Source organism: Diaporthe batatas (assembly GCF_019321695.1).
Source record: "Diaporthe batatas strain CRI 302-4 chromosome Unknown Contig00003, whole genome shotgun sequence".
In the NCBI taxonomy this organism is placed as follows: Eukaryota; Fungi; Ascomycota; class Sordariomycetes; order Diaporthales; family Diaporthaceae; genus Diaporthe; species Diaporthe batatas.
In genome coordinates this window covers 7,012,877-7,033,266 of record NW_025408550.1, presented here as the reverse complement: position 1 = coordinate 7,033,266, position 20,390 = coordinate 7,012,877, and the positions used below count along the sequence as shown (strand labels likewise).

The window sequence follows — 20,390 nt, the reverse complement described above, 5'->3', positions numbered from 1 at the left end:
AATTGGGCTCTTCCCAATTGAGCAGCCGGAGCGCCCGCGCCGGAAATACAGCTTGTATCAAGACTCAGCGTCTCCTAAACTAATTTCTCGAGGTACGAATCTTACACGCCGCTGTTCTCTTTGTAAACAATTCCCGTGATGGTTCACGTTTGTCGCCTTCACAACGCCGGCCGATGAAGAGCACCAACTGAATCATCATGGGCAACGACACATACACGTCCGTCCCGCTGGACGACGGCCCTGAAAGCTACGTGCCTGGCGAGGCTGTGAAACGGCAGAGGTCACAACGGTTGGAGAAGGCGATGCGAGTGGCATTCTTGTCCCTTCTGACGGTTGTGGTATTTTTACTTGGCTTCACGGCTGGAGATCGGTACGGGCAGACGGTCAAGGCAGTTGTGTCAGCCGGTGCCAGCAAAGAGGCAGCAGTGGCGGGCGGCGACAGCAACAATGGAACGCTATTACCACCACAGGCATTTGTCCCGGACTGTGAGTTGACTGCCTCGCGGTCCATCTCAGGCTCTGGAGAAGATCGAGCTGTCTGATTCCATTGGGACCTCGCCCGCTGACGCTCCGGCACCAGTCCCTCCTGTGAAGGAGGTTAAATTCGACTTCCCCACTGACTACGAAGACACGAGTGTCGAAGGGGATAAGCTATGGGATGATCTGATGCCTAGTAAGCTATGGTTGACTCTCCATGTTCAGAGACACGCAGCACTCCTGCTTACACGGACTCGAAAGTCGGATCTGGCTTTATCCGCGTCCCATATCCAAGACGGTTTGAGATGCCTGCAAGCAAGGCCATCGAAGATGACCCCGAAGAGGCCGAGATCTACTCACTCTCAGCATTGCATCAGCTTCATTGCCTGGTATGGTGACGTCTCGTCTCTCGTAATTTCGACCTTTACTTTAGACATTGCCATGTACTCATTGAACACTCAAAACAGGGCGTCATCAGGGACGTGGTCAAGAAGTACGAGAAGCAGTACGTCAACCATCACTCTTCATCGCCGTCTTTGGTGTCTTGGAGAATTCAACACTTTATGATCTGGCAGGACTAACATCACCACTAGTGATAAGTCGCGCTTCGCCGGAGCGGGGCACGAGTATCACTGCATCGACTACATCCGACAGTCTATAATGTGCTCAGCAGACACGACGCTTGACTTTGCAGAGCTGCAGCCAGATGGGAGGAGAAAGGGTTTCTCTGGGGCCAACTCGACTCATCAGTGCCGCGACTGGGATGCTGTAACCGCATGGGCTGTTGAGAATCGTGCTGGCGACAAGTCAGGGATCGCATGATGATATAGATGAAGTCTTGTGTTTGGAAGCGAAATTCAAGTGGTCTTGTTTCTAATCCCCGTACATATCAAGTGTATGTGGCCCCTTCACCTATTCAATCTTTGCCTTGCACTGCGAGTAATTTGAGCGTGACGAGTTTGGAAAGCCACAAAATCTTCAAGTTCCTCAAACCATTTCCAAATACACTGAGCGATCACCACTTTCACTGCGAACCCAGACATTGCTTCTTCTGGCGTGTTCATAACATCGAATCCTCTTGTAAACCTCGACCGCACTGTGGGAAAGCCCACTAGATCCGCCATTTGCACTTCCCCAAGCCTGACTATTAGCATCAGGACCGGGTAGAAAAAATGTACACTTTTTCTTACCTGCAAATATGCATCAAGGCTTGTACCTTTTGTGGAGCAAACTGTCGACAATATTGTTACCAAGAGAATGTCATCAAGGCCGGGTTCAAGGCGATTGGCAAGAGCATGTGGGAGACCGCGACTGTAGACATTGGCAAGATAGCCACGAAGTCGGTGATCCGCCAGCTGTGAGGCACAAAGGGCGCGGACGCCATGATGGCCATAGTGACAATAGCAGTGAGAGAGAAAATCATCGAGTAACGGAACTATGATTAGGTGCATGTCAGTAGCTCGAATCTCCCGGCAGGCCCTGTATGGACTCAGGACCGAGATGACGATGTTCGTTCTCGGGTAGGGAGGGAGTGCTGAGGGTGATTGGCGTTTGCTTGAGCTACGAGGCGATGACATACCTTCTTAATAACCCTAGGAACTTCAATCCAGAAGTTGGAAAACTCGGCCTCTTTACTGGTGGCGCCCCAGGTCATTTCTATCCCGAACATATGGCACAGGATAGCCTGCGAGACGTGCAGACTGAGGCCGCCAAGGAAGATGGCCAGAAGTATCATCCACTTGAAGTTCTCCAAAAGGCAAACAAAGAAATTCTTGCCATCGCTGCGGTATCGCATGGCGGCAAGTCCAATGTTTCCAAGGCCGTTGAAGACGATGATGATAGAGAACCAGACCTGCCAGGAGTCAACGTAATACCGGTCGAGGTGCTCGCTAAACCAGCCATAGAGGAAGTAATTCGTGCTCGTCATGATCCAGGCGGCGGCAATTGCGTAGTAGGTGCCGATATACGACACCACGGTGATCTTGGAGGTGGTCGGGATGCCTGAACACAGGAACTTGCGAAAGAGAGGCGTGAAGGGCCCCGTGATGGGCCACTTGTGAATCGGATGGAACAGGAGCTCATTACATCCGTAAGCATACTTCTCCCAGCGCCTCAGCTCGTCGTATACTGTGAGAGACACCCCCTCTTTGAAGTCTTCGCCGGACCAGGTGGCGAGCCGAATGATGTAACTGGAGCACTGGAGGCGGAGCGACATGTCGAAATCCTCGGACACGTGTGACTCGGACCAGAACTTCTCATAGCCGTCCTCGTCTTGATAGCTGATCGTCTGCAGGGCAGACCAGCGGAGAACAGCGTTGTGTCCGACGAATGGAGCGACATCGCCGTTGGCAACTGTGAACCGGATGGCGGAATAAATCAGGTTGGTGAAGAACGTGATGCCGTTCTCAAAGTATGTATTGACGACCTGCATGACGCCGGATGAGAACTGCAAAATACCGACCTCGGGTGACTGTTCCATTTCCGACACAGAGTCGAGGAGGCAGTCTTCTGGGACACGAGTATCGGAATCGATAAGCAAGATGTAGTCCCCGACACGGATATTTCCATCCATCCACGCGCGGCCTTCCATCTCCGTGTTCACCTCGGCTAGGGCTTTGCAGTACGCCTGTGCCTCGTCGGCCTGAGTCCAGCCACCGTGGCGATAGACCCGGGCGAGCTTATCCTCAAGCTTGCAGGAGACCATAAGGGCGTAGTTCATGTTGGAGGCCTTCTTGAACTTGCCACGCCGCTGAAAGCCCTTGTCCCCGTGACCAGGGCGGGCCGTCCAGCCGATTCCGTTCTCCGAGTAGAACTGGATGCGTGCCTTCCGTTCCTCCTCGGGTAATAGCTGCAACCCGTCGTCGTTGATGAATAGGTTTGCCGACCCGCCTTGCAGCTCGTAAATAGTCATGGCTGCCTTGACTGACCGGACTGTGGGCATGATGACACCGGCAAGGCCTTCCTTGTAGATAGGGCACTGTATGGTGACATGTGGCAGTATGGCGTTCTGCAGGCGAGGCGACTTATTTGCCGAGAAGAACTTGGAGTTGACTTTCATCTGTTCAACAGAGCCCATAATCTGGGCACCGGAGCCCCAGATGACCTGGCAAAAGAAAAGGGTGAAGAAGATCGAGATCGGGAACAGGCTGATAAGAGCTATGCGATGCCATGCCAGATCTAGAGCCGACTCGATGACAAGTTGCCGCAGGGCAGCCCCTATAGATGTCGTGATAAGACAAAGGGTGAGGCTGAGAAGCACGGCATTCTGTTTGTGTCTCGGTCTGCTCTGGGGTTTGAGCTCGCCGGTCTCCACGTCGACGATCTCTTCCTGCTCTGCTTTGCCGAAGACGTTGTCGGCTATAGCCCCTTCTGCAGGCGCCTCGGTCTTCCAGACGAGCTGCATGAGTTCCTCCTGGATCGATGTTGCCCGCTTGATGAGGTGCATTGCGTCGTCATCCCACACGACGAGCAGGCCTTCTCCCGCGATGAATGCGGCGCACTGCTGCTTCCTTGCTCGGGCCAGGTCATGAACGCTGGGCAAGATTTGGACGCGAAGACCATTCTTTAAAGGCACGTCCACAGCACCTGGAGCCCACGCCAAGAAGGACTTGATGATGCGAGAGTTGACGGTCATGGCACACTTTTTACATCAGTTAGTATGCAATCATTTCCCACGTTGCTGAGGGAAGAAATTATTTTGAGGGTAAAGGGGGGCTCACTTGAACTCCCAAGGCCGCCATGGATTGTGCAAACGTGGAAGAAGCAAGCTCTTGGGGGCAGGTTATATAGTCGGTAGCTGTCTTCCGTACGACGACGCCCTCAACGACGCCGGTTCCGTCTGAGACCCAGAGACGAATGCACTGTTGTTGGTATAGGTAGTTCACCATGACTTCGTGCTTGATGTCTTCAAGGAAAGTAGCCCTGGGCTGGATAGGTGCGGCGCGCCCGGGGAGACTGCTTGCCCGTGGCCTGTGTTGGCTCGAAGCGCCATGGATGTTGGTAGCATGATCACTGGAAGACAGCGATCCCTCTTTCGAAATCTGGTCACGCTGGTCGTGGCTTTGTCTCTGGTCTCGTCTGCTACTTTTGGATCGCCTGTTCGGAACATGGGAGGACCTAGATCGTGGTCGAATGCTTTCCGGCTCCGTGGATGGAAGTCCGGACGCTGGTGAATGACGATGCTCCATTCTCTCCCTGAGGCTGTTAGCTGCGACTATTAAACCTGTGTTGGGTCGGACCTTGTCGGGAGATTCAAGACCAGCCGCTACCGAAAAGAACGAGCTGAGATGTGAACGAGACCTCGATGGGGTTAGCGATTCTGGGACCTTGGAAAGGTAACGATACACGTTCTTGCAGGTGGCTGGATGTGGTTGTGCAGGGATGGAGGGAGAAAATGGAATGAGGCTGGTAATGAAGGCCGGGGGCAAAGTTGTTGCAGAGAAATCGGGGAAGAAAAATATTGCACCCCGAGGATTTCGTCGATTTGCGAGCAGTGAGTTGTGGGAGCTTGTGGTGACTAGACCAGCCTATATCTAAGTACCTACTTAAGTAGGTACTTAATTACTTAAGTACCTAGGTAGGTCAGTACTTACTTATAAGTAGGGAATGCAAGTGTGTTAGCTAGGTATAGGCCAGAGCACCCGGGGCCTGACTAGCAAAGCGCGCGGTCTTCGTAGACATTATTAGAAGCGAGACAGATCAAGCACGACTTTACTGAAGCTTGATCTGTTGCCAGCAAATCCGTACACTATCTGGCTCTCGCGTGCGCCAATCTTTTACGGCGGATGCGTTAGAGCTACTGGCACAATAGTGCGGCAAGGCAGCAGTGGAATGAATGACCACCTTTTGAAATTTAGCCCACAGGGTTTCTTGGCGAGGCATGGCTGAAACGTTTGTTTTTGTGTTCTTGGTTTTTTTTCTTCAAAAAAAGAGAGAGAGAAAAAGAGAGTGGCTGTCCCAGTGAACGTGCAAGATTCCTGCCGATGAGCTCTATCAACTTCACGAAACACTGACCCTCTTGCCATTTCGTCAACTAAGAGTATGAAAGGCGGTCTCAACACTTGCATTGTCCACTCTGCTCATCCCCGTCACATTGTTGCAACATCGTAACCTTCTTTACCTCCATGTACGGCTGAGACCACGTGGGATACCATGTGTTGCGAGCGTCCCAGAACTCTTTCACCGCGTCTTTAGATTTATCCGCCCAGGGCTTCCCATCCTTCCCGTCTTCGAACCAACCATTGGTTCCGCCAACAGCGAGGTTGAGTACCAGATAAAATTCCTGATCGAAGGGCGTGTTATCGAGGCCGGTGTGCGACCATGGGTCGACGAGGGCCGATCCGTTGGAGTTTGTCGGGGGAAACCTGCCACGCTTCCACATTGGGTTGGCGAAGGGGGTGTACATGACCATCATCAGGCGGTTGTTGAGATATGTGAAAATGTACTTCTGTGACCACTCAAGGCCGAATGTGTTGAAGCCGTCCGAGTAGACGCTGTGTCTCGAGGCTCGCTGCTTAGATGTTTGCCACCACCTGTCGGTATCATGCTCGGGTCCCCAGTGGAGTGTGGATGACAAGACGTTGTTGCCTCCTGCAGAGTAGGTGTGGTTGTTGCCACGGGATTCAGCAATATCGATCTCACCAGAGGCGGGCCACGGGCCGTAGGTGTCGCGGACTGGCATCATCCAGATAGCGGGCCAGAGCCAGTCGCCCTTGGGCATCTTTGCAACAACTTCGACCCGACCGTACTTGATCGATGCGCTGTTCTTTGTGTTGATACGGCCAGAATAAACGGGAGCTACCAAGGTCCGCTCTCCCTTCTTCTTCTCAGGTAGAGTACTGACCCTGCCTTCAATATTCGCGGTTGCCTTGATAACCAAATTGCCATTCTCGACAAACAAATTTTCCGAGTTGAACCCCATGGTTTGGTCAAACTCGCCATTCCTATACACGGATGTCAGATGTAGTCAGGTATTCACAGGAACTCAGCATTTATTACTCACCCAAAACCCCCCTTTTGTTGCTCGGCATACCAGAGGCCGTTTCCGATGCTTTCGGCCATGTTCATGTCCAAGACCGGGCAGTACTTGTGCTCAACGACGCTGCGAAGACCATCCCAGACCAGGAGCCCCGCAAAGCCCATTCCGATGAACAATCCGATAAGAGGGATAATCTCTATCCACTTCTCGGCAGGGTCTTTGGGATCCTTTACCCAGGGCTTGATGACTTCATCCTTGCGGACCCGACGACTGTGGAAGTATCTGGCACGGCCGGGCGTGGAGTCATTGCCGCCCTGAGAGGTCGAGCTAGTGAGGGCCGAGGCCGACCTGGGATGGCGTTGAGAGCTGACGAAGGAGTCTGTTTCTGGCTGTGGTGATTGCGTAACGCGGTCGTTGAAAGGGTCTTCGGGTGCGGTGCCGGAGGCGTTCGCCGTAGAGGAGGAAGTCCTCTTTGGGCGGATCCGCCTCCGCTGAAGGGAGTCGTTGTGCGATAGTGGGCTGTCCATTTCCGAGTGCTGTTCTCGGTTGCGATTGCAGTATATTTTGGTTGTTGAGAAAGTAAGATGGATGGGACAGCAAATTACGAATAGAAGACGGGGAATTTTAAAGACGGGGGATGTGGGTGGCTAGCCTTTGCCGCTGTAGGAGACTAGGACGGCTCGGCTGCCAAGGTGTCTGCTTCGCCCCCATGATATACTTTAGGCGTCTTCATCGGGGCACATTTGGGACATGGCCCACCATCAATATTCGTTAGTTCTCTAACTACCAACAGACAACCGGCTGTGCACTTGTCTCTAAGATGATTAGGACGGTCACTTGAACCAATTTGAATGCCCTAGGGTGGAGGGCGGCGTGCAGGAGAATCTAGAGTATAAAAACTAGACAAGAGGCATCCAAGTACCATCTACCAAGGTAAGTATCGATTATTTACGTCTAGTTGAATGTATTTGTATTCAGCGAGCGTATGGCCCCCCGCCGGCCAAATTTGACGCTGGACCAGCACACCCTTATAAGTTGGCCCCGCCTAGTAGACAGGCGGAACGTGCCTAGGTACTTAGGTACTTGGGCATGCAGGGATGAGCCTGCACGACCCCTCGGCCATTCAGCTTGCACGCTTGCTGCCACGGTTGCCGATTTGGGCAATTGCACAGTGGCATTTTCGGACGTCGTTGTGGCCCACAGGCATCATCTTAGACCCGCCCAAGTATTTTCCATTTTCCATGCTCAGCGATCTCTGGAAGTCCTGTGAGGCCTCCAATATCCTAGGAGCACCAATGAGACGCAATTTCAGAAGCCAAAGAAATAACATGGACAAGTTGCAGCGGGCAGCCCAAGCACCAAGGCAAAGTACTTAAGTACCTAGGTAACTTGGTGGTCCTGAGAAGCACTTGGGTAGCTGGCGTTCATTATGCGGCCTCCCTGGTGGAAACAGGCATATTTCCCAGCCAAGCAGGCCCAACATCAAAGAAGACTACCTAGTTAGCACATCCTGGTCTGGTAGTCAGCCATGTCTTTCTGAACGAAGGCTCCAAAGTCAATGGTCATCAAAATGACGGGTCTTGCGGCAGTTCCATAATCAAAACTCCCGGCCCGCGTCGACTGTGAGGTCTGCCTTGAATCCTCGGAATTCAGTCTCGGGAGTTCACAGAATTGTCTTTTACCCTTAACAACCAGGAAAAATGACCTTCAGCAATCCAGATCTACAGTCTACCGCTAGCACAGATATTTGTGAATTTTGATAAGGCTTGGGTGTTCCAAAAGTTAATTGAAGTATGTCTAAAAGAACTGTAGGATGCCCAACTTTCTACTGTTACAGTTCTCAGTCTACATAAGTATACTATGTTTTAAATGAATGAACAAAGTGCACATGCTTCAGAAATTATTAGTAGCACCCATAGAAATGACTAAATCTCTACCCAAGCCCTTCTTATGGTAAGTTTAGGTAATTCCAACACTGTCACTCGGCCCTAAAGACACTTCGCCGTCATTAATCGGGTCTAAGTACGCCCGGAAGGCTTAGGTAAAGTTCCCGAGCACCCTACCTTATCCAGTTGCGCGATCCGCAGGTATCCATCGCCCTCGAACTCAAGGACCGTGTCCTCCTTCATCGTAAGGAACCATCCGACGCTTCACTTCTTGGCGCTGCCAGGCACTCTCTGGAAGAAAAGAACGGAATCACACGGTTAGGGACCGCCGTGTCGTTCTTGGTACAGACAGCACTGTCGCTTTATAGCTCTGGTCCTTGATGTGGGTTTGATTGGCGATTCGGAGGTCGGCAGGATCCTGATTTGGTTCTCGATCTCGTTTGAGCATTCAGGCTGTCTTGTTCGTGGCTCGATGCAGTGGTCATAGTTGAAGCAGCCAGCAATGTCACCGCAATGAGAGTACCAGCATTGGCTGGAAACTCGTCCCAACGAAACTGTACAGCTGGCTTCAGGCTGGCAGGTGCCGCATTGGGAAGTGCCTCAAGCGGCGCTTAGGATAGCCTTGATGATCAAAGATATCCCTTCTGTAAGTTCTTCAAGCTAAGCCAAGTGGACGGCTGGATATAAGTTGACAGCTTAGCAGGACCAGCTCGGGAACATTGAACTGAAACGATTGGTCCTTTAGATCTGTGCCACTGGTATTTATGGCTGAGAGGTGAGCTACTATTTTTGAAAATGTTGATCGGTTCTTTAGATATTGGACGTCAGCCTTTGTGTCTTTCCATCTCTTGTACATTTTAAAGCAAATAATTTGATGTCTTCCACTGCGCACTTGGCAGTGTGTTTACTCAGACGGCTACGGCTGCAATCAAGGCTGGTGATTAGCGTCAGCAGAAGGAAGACCATTGCTGAGGATCCCGATTAATCTAAGGCCCGGTCAGCGTCGTCGCAGCCCTCTGATTCTGCGGCTGCGGCTTATTATGCTAAGCAGGTGACAATCTTCTCCTCATTATTATTAGCGTAGGATTTCTTGGGTCGGGTTGACAGGATTACAAAGTTAATCAGTCCAATTGGCTCAATTCAGTATTGATGAGATACTGCTCTCGCGACTGAGTAGAATTGGATTTTTTGCCTAGCTGCTGTAGCGACCAGATGGCCATCGGCTATTGGGCACATACTAGTAATATAACTTGGCGGCCGATGCTCGGGGGATCTCTCTGTCTCCTCGTATGTGTTCAGATAGCCGCAGGAATCTCCAGAGATGGCAATCTAGGTACTCTATGAAGTCATTCGGTTGGGTCTCTTGGAATGAAGGCCCAAAGGGAGCGTACTTGAGACTCTCACGATTGAAGAAATCCCGTAATGATTCTTGGAGCAGGGCTATGCGGAAGTAGTGTGTCTAAGAATGCATCCGAATCTTGGGAGTCAGAAGTATAATGGCAGAGCCAAATGACAGCTAAGAGAGCCCAATTATGGCCTTGACTGAATCTAGAGTACCGTGGGATAATTTTCCTTTCATGAGTCTACACTTGGGACGCGTCAAAAGCGTGTTGGGCGCGCCCTACCATTGTATTTGACTCGCATTACCCCATGTGTTATTATCGAAAGACAGCCACGTCCTTGAGACTCTGGCAGGTTCGCATGATACCAGGGAAGAGTCCATATGGCTTGAGGATTGGAACCGAGTGCTCCCGTAGTAGGTTGTCTGTAGAAACTGTTCCAAACAATTCCACAAGATAGACCTTGATTCTCTAGGAGACGTTTCTAGTATTCCGAGTTCTAGACATAATGTTTTGGGCGCGTGGCGAAGGGTGATGCCGTTCTACAATCAAAATATTGAAAATCTCGGATGTAGCAAAACATTCGATTACGGAAGTCACGACGCAATCTTCTGATGGGGGCTCATATCACAGGCACCTAAGTAGTTAGCATTGCAGCATCAAAGGTGTCTCTTCAGCCACTTGCGCCTTCTGCATAAATGTGGATTGTAGCCATCGGCTTGGCTCACGTCCTAAGCCTGCGTCTCCAAAAAGTGACACAGGTCTTTCTGTTAATGCATTCATCTCCCAAACCCCCAGTCCAGAGTTCAATCTCCCAGACAGTAGCTGCAAGCACTTCCATCGAGTCACTTAGCTGGTTTTTCTTCTATTCTGTATACGTCTGAGGATGTACATGGCGCCTTCATACAATAGTAAACACTCCAAACCTAGCGCTTAAAAAAATAATACCAATAGCTATAGTTAAAATCCAATAGGTTTGTACTTATAACCTCAGCCTTACGACGCACAGACAAGGCTAAGGGGTACCGTCTTGATGGCGGCGTCAACTAGAACGCCGCCAAAGGGGTCATCCGGCGAGATTAGTAGACCTTAAAATAGTCGCTATATAAATGAATCCCACCGAGGGAATCCCAGCCAAAAACTCGGCCCTCCAAACACACACACACACACACGCAGGGAAGAAACGAGCGGCTGAACAGGAAGAGGAAGACAGTTGTACAGTGTAGAGGAAAAGCACAGTTTGGCCGAAGCCCCATCGAGTCACTTAGACGCAGATTTTGGACCCACAGACATTACCATCATGCACGGTACACTCACACTTTACCTCTTGGCCATGCTGCTGGGCCAGGGGTGCCTCATCCTTGGTGAGCTTATCTCCAAGAATGACTTGAGCGCCTTCCTTGCCAGCCGCGAAGATTTGTCGATATTCTTCGAACTCATCAAGGTAAGGCGTGAAGGCCCCTACAAATTTCGTCTCAGTGGCTTCAAAGTCCCCAACTTAGTCTAAATTTTGACAGACTTACCCGAGAGGCCTCGACGGGGTTCCCTCCATGGCGGCCACCTTCCTGATACCCGACAACCAAGCATTTGACAAGCTTACAGGCTGGAATTTCTACAACGAAACCCAAGCAATCGATACTATCCGATATCACATTTTCCCAGACATTGTGCCTGTCAGCACCACCCACACTGGTATTCCCGTGTTCGCCCGGACCCTGTGAGTAAAATTGCTCCCCATACTCGAATTCCCCATACTCGAATTCCCCATACTCGAATTCCCCATACTCGAATTCCCCATACTCGAATTCCCCATACTCGAATTCCCCATACTCGAATTCCCCATACTCGAATTCCCCATACTCGAATTCCCCATACTCGAATTCCCATACTCGAATTCCCCATACTTGAATTCCTTGCTTTGCGATGTTCCAAAGCGGCATACTTGAGGCTCTGTGACAAGATGGCTAACATGAATCAGCATGGACGGGGCGCGTGTCATTATCCATAGGCAGTCAGACGAGGAGGTGGTCTTCACCTCTGGAGCTGACAGACGCTCCACGCTTCTGAAGGGAGATATCAAGATTGCCGACGGGCTGATACAGATCATCGACACTGTGATGATGCCGCCTCCAGACTTGGAACAGATATGCAGCGAATATACACCACTCAGCGCTTTCCTGGGTGCGCTATACCGGACCAACCTGGCCGAGGAAATCATCACGTCCAAGGAAGTCACCATCTTCGCACCCAACGATGCAGCATTCCAGCGCACGGCTGGGGCCCTTTCCAACCTGTCGACACCGGAGCTCGCGGAAGTGTTAAAGTTCCATGTCGTGCCAGGCGCTGTGCTCTACAGCACCGACCTCCTCAACGACACTACTTTGACAACTCTAAATGGGGAGAAAATCACCGGTCCGTACCTGTATCCTTTGACGGACGCTTTTCTCTTCTGTTTAGCATACTCTTCATTGTATAACTTGGCTTCCAAGGCAATTTACTAACACCGGCTAGTGACCGTGGCGGGCAACAATCGATACGTTGTGTCTGGACAGATCGTGGACCCCGATATACTTCTCGGCTTTGGCGTAATTCATATGCTGGGTGATGTTTTAAACCCTGGACGGCCGGACGCTCACCCTGTACCCACCAACGCAAAGCAATCCCCTGCATTTGAGCTCTCAGGAAGCACATCGACGGGGAACAGGATTCCGGTCCCGTTCACGAGCGCCTTGCCGCGTCCGACCTACGAGGTCGAAGACGGTTGGCGCGCCAGGCCGACCCCGACCAATGGAGGTGCTGCAGCGCTTTCCCCCAGATTTACAGGTCTTGCGGATACACTGGGGTTTGGTATGCTCGGATTTGGGATGCTGGATGCGGTTGGTGTGCTATGAATTCTGAGAAAGTAAGATGGTCGGCAGGTCTCTATCACTCCCTCGAGTAGAGCTGTTCTGCTTGGTTCATGCACATGAGCGCGCAAGGTGCCACTGAAAGTTTGGAATAAGGTCTACATTGCAGCTCTTTTTGGGGTGCATAGTTGCTTCTAGTCTAATGCCTAGGTTTGGTGTTGCCTGATGATGTGATAATGAGAGAAATGCAGGGTGCTAGGCGTGAGCCAAAGTGTTCTTCAAAGCCAAACGGAGGATGTGTGAAGGAAAAATAAAGAAAAGAAAGAAATTGAAAACAGCCACCCATGTTTCTTGCAAACCTTGCCACACAGCATAATGCAAATTCGCCTCTCATCCCTCCCTCCATTGCTTGGAAATACAAGACGCCTTATCCTCTCCAAAACCTCCTCGGGACCGGTACATAGGAGAAGAGATTGAAAAACCAAATGCCGAAAAAAGTAAACAAAATAGCCATGAGCAAAAGAAGGCCTTCGGGAACGATGTATGCGAAAAGGAAAAGGAAGGAGACAGTGAGGCAAACGCTAGACCAAGTGATACATCCCAATATGCACTGCTTCCAAACAAAACAAGATATAACCCGGGACGGCCGCGCTCCAGTCAAGGGAGAGAGGCTTCCAGACCAGGTCATTCAGAAAACGGAACCAAATTTGTAACAGACAAATTTATCGTCGTGGGGTCGGAGGCGGAGTGGGATTTCCGGGAGGCGGGCGGACGGGCCCGGGGCGAGGGCGTGGCCGGGGACTGGGGGGCGGCTGGGGTCGCGGGAATGTGACGAAACCAGGCTCCCCGCCGAGCTTGCCCCCGTTCTCAGTAGTCGAGGCTCCCTGAGCCGGCCTGCGTGGTGTCGGCGGAGGGGTTGGCACTCCCGGTGGTGGACGGACGGGCCCGGGGCGAGGGCGCGGGCGCGGGCTGGGAGGCGGTTGAGGACGGGGAAACTTGATGATGGCTGGCCTCCCGCCGATGAGCACGCGGATTCCAAGTGCGTCGCTGTTGATCGACTTTGCCACGGAGGGTCTCTGCGCAGCATGGGCCGAGTTCTTGGCTTCGAGGCCGTTGACAGCCGGGAAGGTCTGGGTGCTCGGCGCCCTGAAGGTGTTACTGTGCATTCCCATCGTGACCAAATTCGCTCTTCAAGTTCAGGAGCAAGTTTTTGAGGTCTTTCTTGGCACGGTGTGGTCTTTTCTCTTTGGGGTACTGGTGATTTGGCTGGTTCTGTCTTTTCTCGAGTGAGGTGATGGATTCTTATATCTCAAAGGTCAACAAGTAAGAGACTGATGGACTGCTCGATGATGATCTGGCCATCTGCGATTCACCATGACCAGATCCCAAGCGCATCTTATATCCCAAGTCAACCGAGCAAAGACAGCCCCTAAACTGCTACCTAGCAATGCCATCCTGGTGTCTCTCAAATCTCGAGCATAGTCAACTCCTGAAGGGGGACTGTCCATGGTGACACTCTTGTCGCTGGCTCCGCCATCCCGGACGATGTAACTCGACTCCTAGGGCGACCGCACTGACAGCCATTTCGCAAGTCGAGATACCAGCACAGCCAAAACACGAATGTCAACCATCCGCACCGACGGGGTGACCATCCTGAAGGAATCAGAACGGATGACAAAGGGAACAGTGGAAGACATCTGGCAGTCTCACGCTCTTCCCCGCCACTGTGAAGCAAAACCTTCTTTTCAGAGCCGCCTAGCAGGATGAGGCCGTTGACGGGAGCCATTGTTGGGGGCTGGACATAGTGGAGGTGGATCCGACAGGCGAATCTGATGCCTGGTATACCGAGTTGACGGTTCCCTTGCGGGTGTCCTGGATGGGGCCAAGGGCGCTCGACTCTGGGGTGGTCCAAATGCAGAGCGGATGCTTCCTGGAGGGAGGGGGCTCTGCGTCTGTAGTGGGACTCCCGTGGGTGGACGGCGAGGTGCCATTTCAGGATGCAGCACTAACGTCGGCGAGGCTTAGAGGGGCTCAACCCAGAAACTCGCGCTTCTCCCTTATTCTGTTGCCTAAGGCCAGACCCTCGCCCACCCAGCAATCCGGGCGGCACGTGCCACGGACAGGGCCACGGACAGGGATCTTGAACTGCCGCGGTGCTGTGCAGCATGCTGTGCAGTGTGCAGTGTGCAGTATGCAGTGTGCTGTGCAATGTGCCCTGCCTGAGTCTGCCGCGTTGTGGAGAGCCGCTCATGGGGCCGAGGCGCGTCTCACGTCATTGCCAGGTTGGGTTGCCTGGCTTGAAGCATTCTGGTGCTCCTCGAAGTTGAGAGCAAGAGCATTGTCGACCCCCACGAGGTAGGTATTTGGAGATGACAGGAAGATGGCTGGACGGGAAAAACACTGCAACTACTTGGCCGTGCATGGGATCGTGGCAGAGCCGGGACTAAGCCGCGGCAGATGAGTCCCCCAAATCAACAAGGCATACCTCCCGCTGCCGGTGAGCATTCAACATGGGCGACTTTGGGTCCATCGCTGCGTTTCACGGGTGGTTGTCTGTGTGTGTGGCCGGCCGGCCGCTGGTCAACGTCGGATTACATCAACCAGGCAAGGCCGGCATGCCGGCATGCAAGCCAGCAGGCCGGTAGGCTCTGGGTAGGGCTCAGGTAGCGCAGTAGGGCTGAAGAGGGTGGGCCGGGCCTCTAATCGGGAGGCCAGCCGGCAGGAGAAAACCGTTCCTTCGGGAACAGGGTGGGGGCCATTAATCCAGGCGTCGTACATGAGCAGGAAGGCTTTGGGTGGCGTTGGGCAAGAGGATTTTACCCCTGGTCTAAAAAGAGCTGGCTTGTCGATCTGACAGGTTGCACAATCAGCGCCGGCGGCAGTCAACTAAATTGAGCTTGTTACGTCTGACTGCAGTGCCGGTGTTGCTGCCGCTTGGCCAAAACAGGACCAGAGGCGGGAGATGAGAGTAGTAACTGCGAGTGGTAGCAGGACTGGAAGGATTCCGAGACTCCAAGCATGATGGCATATCATCTCAAGAGCTGAAGTCGCAAGGCAGAACACCCTCGCCAAGTGGACCGATAGACCCACTTCAATCAAATCCCACGCCACCACAAAGTCTAGGGAACAACGAGGTTGTCCCGGAAGACAATGCCATTGGCCCCTGCTTCTGTAAATCGTACTGACATCAACTGCTTTTATCCGTGTCAGGCCAATGGTTGGAAAGGCGGGGCGGGGCCGGGGATTCAAAGGCTTCCCTCGTTCTTGCAGCTCTTTCGGAGATGCTATGCCTTTTCAAAACTGTCGCGATGGCGAAGCGACTCTTGCTGCCTGCCAGGCTGTCCGCTCGAGGGGGGGCTCGTAAGGACATTCCGCAGACGTCCAATGAACCAGTGTGATCAACTACGCCAGTTCAATAACGTAGCTGCAAAGAGGACGGTCTCGTGCTCTCTTCCACTTGCACGACCTTCTCCCGCCCCATCCCGAGCAGCAGCACAGCCATGGAGTACTCGCGAGGCAGATTGCAAATTCAACTAGTTTGCCATCTTGGGAGGCGTTGATAGCAAGGGCGGAGCTCCTGCTTATTGGTCGAGGGCAGGCAAATGATTGAGCACGGCAAACCCAGTCACTCCGGATCATTGCGCCTGGGGCGACTCCCCGCTCCGCTGTGACGGCCCCGATATAGCAGATAGCACCCAAGGATCAGCTGTCTATGCCCGCGGATCTTCAGTAGCTGTCATCTCTCGCAAACTCGGCGGAGCCAGGCAGCCCGTGGGCAACTAGCGCGGCCCAAGCCTCGGTTCCAAAGAAGGTGGCCTCCAACAGTCGGCCGCGGAGGCGAGAGCTGCGGATCTTGAGAGAGTACGTCGGTGCCTAGCACATTTCTCCTCATCGGGGACACGGAATGGGCAAGACCAACAGACCTGCAAGATGTGATCGAGTCGGAATTAGGAACTGGGGAACTTTTGTTTCTGATTGGTACTGAAGGTCTACACGCCTCAAAATAACCAGAGCTGTAATCCTCAGAGATTGTTTTCCATCTTCGGGTATCGATCGGCCCTTTGGCTCGTTCTCTTGCAATCGACCAGGCGCGGCACTTTCCCACGGCGACACCCGGAAACCTAAGGCTATCATCAGAAGGGCTCATCTCTCTCGGACGACCGAGCACCTCTGGTGGTCAGCAAGGCTGACGCACCTTACCTCATCACCATGTTTACCCGTCTTCCCTCAAAACTCAGCTGTTTCGATGAGCCACCCCACTTCGATTCCCAAAAAAATCGATCTTGAAACAGTCGTTCATAGCTGGACAAATCGGTTCGTCTCCTCCATCCAGCCCCTGGCACTCAGCGCGTCACCTCTAGAAAGCGGTGGTGCGCTGACTCAGGGAGCTTGACCCTGCCCCAAAGTCAAAGAAGGCGCACAATGTCCTGACAAGCTGGCCCACCGAAGGCTGTTCAGCGGTAAGTCCTGCGATCTCTGGACCGGCTTCTGCCGCCACGATAGCCACCCCCATGACTGTCGCGACTCGGGCTGCGACGGCGGTCATAGTCCTCCTCGTACCGTCCCCGGCCCCTTCGACCCTTGGGTGGTGGGGGTGTCCTGGATCTGCTACGCGAGTATGAGGGTGACCTCGCACGGTACTTCCCTCCCCTACCGGACGCAGCCGGTGACCTAGACCTCGAGGCTGAACGTGGTCGGTATGTGTCGGACGGAGGAGGCGGGCCTCCTCTTCCAAAGCGGCCTCCACCTCCACCACGCGGGCCACGCCCACGCATACCACCCATTCCTGGAGGGCCCCGAGGGCCTCTACCACCGCGTCCGGGAGGCGGCAGTCGGGGATCATAGTTGGCACCGTGAGTTGCAGTAGGAGGTGGGGGCGAAAACTTGCGACGTGGGAGGACTATCGACACGCTGATGGTGGCACCGTCGAGCTGGGCCTCGTGCATGTGAGCAATGGCCGCTTCAGCATCGGCTTCGTTGACGTAGAGTATGTATGCGGCGCCTCGGTTTGTACCGACTGTGTTGGTGCTGGAGTGGTTAGCATTTGCGTGCGATGAAGACCAGCGGTGGATGGGGCGGCCCGTACACTGTCGGCTCAGGGGCACGTCCATGTCGTCAATTGGACCGTACTGTCCAAAGATCTCGCGCAGGTGCTCCTCGGTAACATTCTTTGTCAAGCGCTCGACAACAATCTGCTCTGGGGGTTAGCAAGACGAGTGCCCGCGGGGCAAGCCATGTCACCGACCTTTGTGCTCTTCAGGGGGCTCTCGCTGCGGCTGCGGCTGCGGCTGCGGCCGCGACTGAGGCTGCGGGCCCTGTCATCTCTGCTCCGACTCCGAGTGTAGCTCCGACTCCGGCTGTCTCTGGCTCTGCCGTTGCGACGGTTTGGGGGGGAACGAGAGTCTCGAGATGGTGAGCGGCGTCGCGAGGGAGAGCGGGATCTGGATCTGGATCGCGAGTTGTAGGAGCGACCGCGACTTGGCGACCGGTCATGGTCTGGCGACCTTGATCGCGACGGCATGCTGAGAGACGGTTGGGTCGAACGCTGATTTGGCAGTCCCAAGAAGACCTGGAAAGAGTTGAAGACGTGTGACGCTTGAGGTACTGCGATGGAAGGCGCAAATGTAGTTAGGCGACTTGCGCATCAGGAGCGCATTGCCGTCGCCCTTGGGAAGCAGCCGTTTTTGGCGACTTGGTCCGAGCTTCCTGCACCAATCCTAGCACTCAGCACAACAGTCCACTAGAAACGTCACTCCGTTATAGCCTGGACCGTTTGCTTAGGTCCGGAACGAGGTCACTGCATGGATGAGCCTGTCTGTGATTGAAGGCAGGCTTATGAGCTATTCACGGTTGATACCATAGTACTTTTGCTCCTAGCCAAGTATTCCACTTATCTGCGTCCAAGACAAAGACTCCCTCGGCCTGTTAACGAGCAGCTCGTGGCCACCGCGGGTTTCTGATTGTCGCACACAGTTGCAGGCAGCAGGCAGCAGGCAGCAAGAGGGAACCGCACAAGCATCCGAAGCCCTTACCCCATCTTGTTTCCAGAATGATGATGGCAACTGCAGGATCTGATGGGGATGTGGTTTAATAATTCCCACGCGTCTGCCACATTCGCCGGAATCGGAGTAGGAACAAAGGCTCTCTAACCCCCTCCTGTTCACAATCCCGACACGTCCTTGTTCGTGAATTTGATAGTGTTTGGTCTGAAAATCCGCCTACCACATTGACCGGGAGACGAAGATTTAGGCTATGATCCACTCCATCACTGCAAACTGCAGCTCTCAGTTTCCTGCCCTTCAGCCATCGTACTGGGCCCGGGGCTCTGGTCCAGGATTGTCATCTACACGAGTGCCAGAATGGCATCCCTGTACCTAAGTAACCAACCAATTGGTCATATGTACAATGGGCCGCGGCTCCCATTTCACGTTGGGGGCTGCTGTTACACCGTCTCACCGAGATACTCGTGTCACACGTAGGATGGGTCCATTGGTCGGGTGGTATAACTTGATCTGGCGCTTGTCCCAAATCTGAGTGGGCAGCGAAGCACTGTTGCATTTGGTGTCTCCGTACATACTTGCTCAGACTCTAAAATTTTGAAGCCGGCACAGAGCTACACCTGCAGGGTGGCCTGGTTGACTGTGGAGGCAGAGCGTGTTTTGGTCGAGGTCAGTGCGGTGGTGGATGCCTCTTTGATGGTTCTTTTCTCCGTGTATAGTCTTGGCTGTGCTCCTTTCTCTGTCCTGTGGACAGGTTGACAGATAACTGCCACTCAATCAATACCTGCCCAGGTGGGTACACAATCGCGCTCCGGTCAATGTCCAACCTCGCTTCGTCACGTTGGACGGCATTGCTGCAAATTGCAATGTACGCTGGTAAACGCCCGTGAAACAAATGTCATCCAACAAACTTTCCTATGCCCAAAATTCCCAAGATTCAGTGGGGCAGGCGGCTTCTTGCACCGCTCACATTCCCTTCGCCATGTGATTGCAGCAACCATGAGCCTGCCCATATCTATCCTGAAGCCCAAAACTGAATTTGGTCTCGTCATGGATCAGAAGTGATCCGATGCAACATATCCCCAGTCAGCTATCTTTGTAGGAGCTGGCACGGTCCAGAGATGGCCCCTCCTCCTGCTGCCGCTCCCGTGTTCTCCAGGATGAATCATAGTAACCTCATGTTCAATCTTTGTAGTTCTTGTTGATAGCTGGTGATTTCTTTCTTGTCGCAGACATGGCACATATGTTCCCTATGGTAAAGCATAGGCTTCTTCTATCAGTGACGAACTGTTCTAGGTATGAGTTGTGTTACTCTGGTGGGAATGCGTGATTTCTGGCTACAAGCACTTGAGCAAGACAAAAAATCTCATAGGATGCTAGTGCACCCGCCCTCGTCTCCCTCTTAGCTGATTAGGTTGCACAGTAATGTGACCGCTGGAGAGGAGTGACAACGATGTGGGAAAATCAACGACCAGAGGGCCAACTCACAGGGTCGATCTTCTGGGTAGGGCCTGCCACGAAGAAAGCTCCCAACCTTGTTTTAATAGGCATGTAATCTGGACTTTCTTTTGGTTCAGTATCAGCCTTCTTCTTCACAGCCAGCATCAGTAACGATACCAATGCCAACACCACACACCTCTTCCCAGCTACTATTTGCCTGCTCGTACACTCTGTTTGAGCCCATTTGACGTGTCTTTGGAAGTTTCCCTCCTATTCTGGTTCTCCCCTACTTGGACACTCTCACTCCCTCGCTCCCTCGCTCCCTGGTCAGTCGTGCCTCCTTCAAAACAAGCTACCTAGGTACCTAGGTTCCCAAGTACCTGCGTACCTCGCCTGTGGGCCTGGTTTGCTACCTAGGTACTTAA

At 53.1% G+C, this 20,390-nt stretch overlaps 4 protein-coding genes across 4 annotated transcripts; 2 read left to right on the top strand and 2 right to left on the bottom strand.

Annotated features, from left to right (window-relative positions):
* Positions 1–71: 71 nt before the first annotated feature.
* On the top strand, positions 72–1,337 carry KVR01_003663 (uncharacterized protein). The gene is made up of 5 exons (XM_044789184.1): positions 72–486; positions 581–673; positions 739–866; positions 945–982; positions 1,071–1,337. Exons 1-5 carry the CDS (start codon positions 198–200, stop codon positions 1,297–1,299), a joined length of 777 nt encoding a protein of 258 aa, XP_044648678.1. The 5' UTR covers positions 72–197; the 3' UTR covers positions 1,300–1,337.
* Positions 1,338–1,966: 629 nt separating this feature from the next.
* Positions 1,967–6,543, bottom strand: KVR01_003958 (uncharacterized protein; the record flags this gene model as incomplete). Its single annotated transcript, XM_044787831.1, has 2 exons — positions 1,967–2,258; positions 6,479–6,543. The coding sequence occupies 2 exons, from the start codon at positions 6,541–6,543 to the stop codon at positions 1,967–1,969; spliced, it is 357 nt and encodes a 118-aa protein (XP_044648973.1).
* Positions 6,544–10,980: 4,437 nt separating this feature from the next.
* KVR01_002192 (uncharacterized protein) lies at positions 10,981–12,181 on the top strand (the record flags this gene model as incomplete). Its single annotated transcript, XM_044786777.1, has 3 exons — positions 10,981–11,124; positions 11,198–11,397; positions 11,689–12,181. 3 exons carry the CDS (start codon positions 10,981–10,983, stop codon positions 12,179–12,181), a joined length of 837 nt encoding a protein of 278 aa, XP_044647207.1.
* Positions 12,182–12,766: 585 nt separating this feature from the next.
* Positions 12,767–14,444, bottom strand: KVR01_003056 (uncharacterized protein). The gene has a single exon (XM_044784831.1). It carries the CDS (start codon positions 13,696–13,698, stop codon positions 13,249–13,251), a length of 450 nt encoding a protein of 149 aa, XP_044648071.1. The 5' UTR covers positions 13,699–14,444; the 3' UTR covers positions 12,767–13,248.
* Between the last annotated feature and the right edge of the window lie 5,946 nt (positions 14,445–20,390).